The 6,353-nt window shown below is 35.6% G+C and overlaps 1 protein-coding gene across 1 annotated transcript; it reads left to right on the top strand.

The window, feature by feature from the left end:
• Nucleotides 1-787: 787 nt before the first annotated feature.
• LOC132282817 (heterogeneous nuclear ribonucleoprotein 1-like) lies at nt 788-6,343 on the top strand. The gene is made up of 7 exons (XM_059784620.1): nt 788-933; nt 1,072-1,301; nt 1,477-1,517; nt 4,815-4,978; nt 5,115-5,217; nt 5,300-5,469; nt 5,564-6,343. The coding sequence occupies exons 2-7, from the start codon at nt 1,120-1,122 to the stop codon at nt 6,113-6,115; spliced, it is 1,212 nt and encodes a 403-aa protein (XP_059640603.1). The 5' UTR covers nt 788-933; nt 1,072-1,119; the 3' UTR covers nt 6,116-6,343.
• The last annotated feature ends 10 nt before the right edge of the window (nt 6,344-6,353 follow it).

Below are 6,353 nucleotides of genomic sequence, written 5' to 3' on the forward strand. Positions count from 1 at the left end.
CCGCCGCCTTCCACCATTGCCACCACCAATGCCTTTCAACACCACCACTGCCTTCCAACACCACCACCTACACTAGTATCGCAATCTACCTCCACGACCATCGTCACCACCATCTACCATTGCCACTACCACCATTTATTTTAAAAAAAGTATTAGAGAATGTCATTTTATTAATTTAATTTATTTGTTACCAAGAGGGATATTATGGAGAATTCAATTTGAAATTTATTCCATTCTAAATTTTAAATTGGTCCAACCAAATACTATAATGGTTATTATTATTACATTCTTACACATTTTATATTTACATCTAAATAATAAAAAGAGAATGATAATTTTATTTTATTCTCATTTGCATTTCATTCCATTATTATATACTAAACACAACGTAAGAGTTTAACTTAAAACAAGAGAGGGAATATGCAATACACTGAGCCATAAATTACACTGATATTATTAGTTATACATGCTAACATTTAATATGATTGAAAAGTGATTTTAAGTGTAAACATTTAGTAATATTCTTATATTATAATAATACATTATATTGTATTTTATCTTAAAATTTGGTTAACATATCCCAAAAAGAAATGTTAAAAGGTGTCAATGTGCCATTGAGCACAGACCAAATTTCAAAGGAGTACAAAATAATAAATAATATTATATGCTGTGATTTATATCAAATATCAATAGTGGAGAAGGCTGTTAGCGACGGCGTCGTCATGTCGGTTGGAGACCATAAAACGTCGTCGTTGGTATTTCTATTTTTTTTGGGTTCAAATAAATGAAATAATCCCCAATCCCCAAAATCAACGTTTCGAACCACAATCGAATATCTCACGTTTTCAAGACTTCCCTCGACGCGGCGGCGTTAGGGTTTCTGTACCACAAAGACCGAACTCCAAAATTCGTCTAAAACCCTAATCTAGGAAGGTATCGATCCATCGTAGAAGGGGGGTTCATCGAATGCTTCTAGGGTTTTCATTCTTCTATTTCTAGGGTTTTTAGAAACGAAGACATCGAAGCTAAGCTATTAGGGTTAGTTTGGAAATAATCTTTCTTCATTTGCAGGTTCATAGGTAGAGGGACATAGAGAGAGAAAAAAGGGTATAAACCCAAATGGATGGTGATGTTGCAGAACAAATTCACGCTGTTAATGGCGATGAACTACAGGAACAACAAGATGTTGAGGAGGAACAAACCGAACAAGAGTTTTATTCAGACGAACAACATGTAGATGATAGTGCAGGCGATGAGATAAAGCGTTCCATCGATGACGACAATCGTGATTCCTCTTCAGGGTTAGTTTTGTAGTCTGTGTAGGTCCTAGGGTTCAATTTGTTTAGAATTTTAGACTTTTCAATTATATACATGTAGTGTTTTTAGAGGAGAGCGACTTCTTCATATGATTGCCCCTCCATGAAATGCTCGAGAGTTATACGCAAAAAGTAACCATTGGTTTTTCTTGTGTGGTAGAAAACTTTTTGTTGGAGGCGTCGCTTGGGAGACAACAGAAGGTATGCAAGAGGCTCATTGCAATATATGTATTTTAGACTTAAAAATTGCTTATTATCTTCCACGAGGATGTAATTACTTCATTCTATTTCACATTGCATTTGGGATGATCATTTCTCTGTATTGTGCTTGGAATCATTTTCATGATTAGGAGAAATAAAAAGCTTCTACTTTTGATATCTCTGTTTTTATTTGAGCAAGTCTCTTTTTTTTTTTTCTTTTGTGTGAAAATTTTACTTATAGGATTGGTGGTATTTAGAGTAAATTTATTATGAGGATGCTCTCACTATGAGCTTGCCTTCACAGCTATTGGATCAAGAGGCGCACTCTCATATATACTCAATTGAACTAACTCATGGCAGATCTTTTTAGAAATAAGTTGTTTGCTTTTGTTTGTTTTATTTAGTTTGGATTTGTTTGGAGATGGGAATTAGGATTGATAGTGCTAGCACTAAATTTTCAGTTGTGTTATGTTTCAATTATATAATATATATAGGTAAATGTTATTTGGAACAGTTATTTGGGAGTAAATAATGGTTTTTTTTATTTTTTTTATTTTATAGAAAATAGTATACTTACATTATTTGACGTTTAACTGGTTGTTAAAAATAAGAAAATATGATGACATGACTTCTTGAGTTAAATCAAATTATGTATGATTCATATATTTTGGATTAATTAAACTCCTAGAACTTCTGTATGAAGTTAAATTTCCACTTTAATGTGCTATGAGTTCAAGGTAATATTAGTGGGTTTTAAATGGGAGATTATTGGATGGATTAATGATGTGCTTTTTTCTTTTTCCCTACAAGTGGTGGAGTTTGTAGTTATGAGTAAATAAATATAATAGTTAGGTTCTATGTTTCACGGGTACTCAAATATTTCTGGATTATGCACGTTCACTAGGAATAAAGGTTGATAAATTGGATATAGTGCAAAGTCAGTAAATATGGATATGCTGATGGATATATTGCAAGATACCTGTTTAATTTCGACTTACTAAAAAGAGAAAATCCCATTTTGTAAAAATTAATACTCCTCTGTCGCAAATTAGGTGCCATGCTTTCCCTTATGGGATGTCCCAGAATAAGTGTCCACTTTTCTTTTTGGGATGTTTCAAATTTTAACCTTCCAACTTGTTCTCAATATTTGAAAGCTTTATCAAATTATGAAATTAATAAAGTAATTTCTAGGATTTTATTGGTTAGTTTTGTAAAGTTTCATGGGTGACAATGCATTAAATGCATGACTCCTTAAAAGTTGTAGTCCCAAAGTGTGGCACTTATTACGGTACAGAGGAAATAAAACATTTTAAAACATAATGGATAATGTTGACAAAAAGGATACATTAGGATATTGAAAACAAAGATATAACAGGTATTCTGTTCCATTCATGTTTGAACTTGGCATGATATAGTTCGTGAATGGTATATATGTTTGACATCCCTACCATTGGAAGCATTGCCTGCATGTTGCCCAATAGGGGAATGATGCACTTTGTTTGATCAGAAGTTTGATTAGATGCCTTGTAAATTTTTTTTTTCATTGCATGATATCACAAAAAGAGCCTCAAGTCAAAGAAGAAAAAGGTTGGTCGTGGAGATCATTCGATTTTGTCCTTGTGTAGTCGTGTTCTGTTTTTTAGGGGAACAGAAGAAGATAAAGGTAAGACTTGCACCTGCCTTTCCACCCTATACTCATGCCATCAGTTAAGTCATTGATATCGGCAGAGTAGAGGATGGGTTGTTATGTGGCACATGCTTTGATTGTTCAAGGGATAGAGTGATTTCCAGTTAAAAGTAAACCAGAATTGGGGAAAAAAACTGTAAAGAATTCTCTCTTTCTCAGTTTGGGGGATATTTTCTATGAACTCTTTTGAATAACTGAGTGTTTATGACAATTTCTAGTGTCAAGTTGATTAAGGTAAGTGGTGTTCGGAAAGATGTAACTTGTACAAAATATTTTTGGGTTTTTTTTTTTTAATCTAATTAAATGAGAATTATAGATCTCATGGTTGAGCTTCTTCTTCCCTACCTCAGATTTGGGCGATATTTTCTATGAACTCTTCTTCTTCTTCGTCAAGTTGATTAAGGTTGGACGATATTTTCTATGAATTCTTTTGAGTAACTGAGTGTTTATGACAATTTCTAGCGTCAAGTTAATTAAAGTAAGTGGTGTTTGGAAAGATGTAACTTGTACATAATAATTTTTTTTTTTTTTTTTTAATCTAATTAAATGAGAAGTTCTTCTTCTCTAACTCAGATTTGGGCGATATTTTCTATGAACTCTTTTGAGTAACTGAGTGTTTATGACAATTTCTAGCATCAAGTTGATTAAGGTTGAGCGGTATTTTCTATGAACTCTTTTGAGTAACTGAGTGTTTATTACAATTTCTAGCGTCAAGTTGATTAAGGTAAGTGGTGTTTGGAAAGATGTAACTGGTACAGAATATTTTTGGTTTTTTTTTTTTTTAAATCTAATTAAATGAGAAGTATAGATCTCATGGTTGAGCTTGTGATCTCTGATATTTTTATCTCATGTCAGTTATTTGGACATTTATTAGGAATACGTTTGATTACTTACTAAATAAAATGATTGAATTTTCTTGGTATATGATTATTTTATCAGGAAGCTCCATGCAGCCAGCTACTAGTATGAGTAGAAGCATGGGATAATTTGCTTGTTTGTAGTTATGTTTTGATAATTTCTAAAGGGCCAAAACATGATTTGCTAGTTTGGCATTGATTTATGCCGCCAACTGATTGTTATTGTTTACCATATCTTCTTTGAGAGAGAAAGAGGGGGGGGGGGGGGGGGGGGGTTGTTCGCTTGCACGGGCATGTTACTTTTAAGGAACTTAACAAGCAACATGTGAAACAGTTGTCATTTCATGAAATCCTTTATGCATGTCCCAAACAGGTCAAAGTTATATGATGAAATAAGTGAGTCATTTTATATGCTTTGTGAAACACAATGGACTGATGTCATTTCTGTTGGATGTATGATACATCTTATTTCATCTGATTTCCTTGTTGATGCTTGTTTACTTAGTGATGTATGTTTTAGTAGCTGGCTGGTGGCATGGAAATCATTTAAAATGCGGTTTTGGGTATTTAGTACTAGGCTATCTGAAGGATTGCTCTTAATGTTCATTTCTATTCACAGGAAATGAAAAGTTGAACTATTTTGGTGTATTCCGCTGCCCCTTGCAAATGTTTATCATGATATTTCAACTTTGTTCTCTTAATTCGTATCCACTCATAATGTATACTCATCTGCTCCCGTAATTTGGTTTCCAGAGACATTTGCCAGTTACTTCAGCAAGTATGGAGAAATTACGGATTCTGTAATAATGATTGATAAACTCTCTGGTAGACCTCGAGGATTTGGATTTGTAACATTTTCCGAAGCCGCAGTTGCTGACAAAGTTATCGAGGAAGAACATGTCATAGATGGCAGGGCGGTAGGTCTTTTGTTTCGATATTTCATTACATAGTATTCAGAAATATTTTCCACCTTATGCTTGGCCCCTTGATAATCACTTGGATTGTTATATGATATTATCCTGCTGGAGGTGTTCTGATATATTTGTATGTCAGGTGGAAGTAAAGAGGACGGTCCCTAGAGAGGACATGCAGGTCAAAGGAGATTTGAAAACAAGGAAAATTTTCATTGGTGGTATACCACCATCTTTTACTGAAGGTAATACACCAACCTTTTGTTTGTTTCCAATATTAGTAAAATGAAATGACTTTTAATTTTTCCATTTTATTTTATATTGCAGATGAGTTGAAGGAATATTTCGCTTCTTACGGTAACATTGCTGAGCACCAGATTATGTTGGATCATAAAACCGGCCGTTCTAGAGGCTTTGGGTTTGTCACCTTTGAGGATGAAGATGCTGTGGAAAAGATATTTTTTGATGGCAAAACGCATGAACTTGGAGGCAAACAGGTAAGCCAAAGTATTCTAGGACTTCAAATTGGTACGCTGCTGTCTTCTATTTTGAGAGAACAGATGAGTTGAGCATCTACATAAAATGTTTCAGGTGGAAATAAAGAAGGCTGAGCCAAGAAGACCTGTCAGTGATTATTCAAAGGATAGCCGGATGCGTCATGGAGGCGGCGGCTCGTCAAAGTCATATGGTGGTTTCAGCGGTGGCGCTGCCGGGTATGGAGGTGGTTATGGTGGAAAGATGGGCAGCAGAGGATATGGTGGTTATGGTGGATATGGCGGCTATGGTGGTTATGGTGGATATGGGGGAAATTATGGTGGAGGTTCTGCAAGTTTTTATGGTGGCTATGGTGGATATGGGCAAGGATTTGGGTTTGGTGGGCCCATGTATGGCGCTGCTGGATATGGAGGTGCCGGTTACGGTAGTGGCGGTTATGGTACTCCTGGTGGTTACAGTGGTGCTGCTGGATATGGTGGTGGTAGAGGATATGGCACCGGTGGCGCTGGTGCTGGTGCTGGTGCTGGTGCTGGTGGGTTTGGTGGTGGTAAAGGATATGGCAGTGGCAGTGGATATGGCGGCGGTAAAGGATATGGGAACGGTGGTGGTGGTGGTGCAACCGGAAGGCACCATCCTTACCGGAAGTGAGTTTATTTACAACAGCTACACGTCAACATCTGATAACCGCTGGAGCATACCAACTATGGTTAAACCTTTTGTATGGAATGTTTATTTCCCTGGTGGTTCATAGTAATTGTTTTCCAAATTTAGTTGCTACTATGTTTTGCAGAACTTCTTTGTAGCTGTATCAGTGATCAATTAGATCAGATGGATCTCTAGTGCTGGGAAAAAAAAAAAAAAAAAAAAAAATCAAAATTGTACTTTG

This window comes from Cornus florida, unplaced genomic scaffold (genome assembly GCF_030987335.1).
Source record: "Cornus florida cultivar Cherokee Brave unplaced genomic scaffold, ASM3098733v1 CherokeeBrave_3.0.0_Hap2_Chr11, whole genome shotgun sequence".
Taxonomy (NCBI): Eukaryota; Viridiplantae; Streptophyta; class Magnoliopsida; order Cornales; family Cornaceae; genus Cornus; species Cornus florida.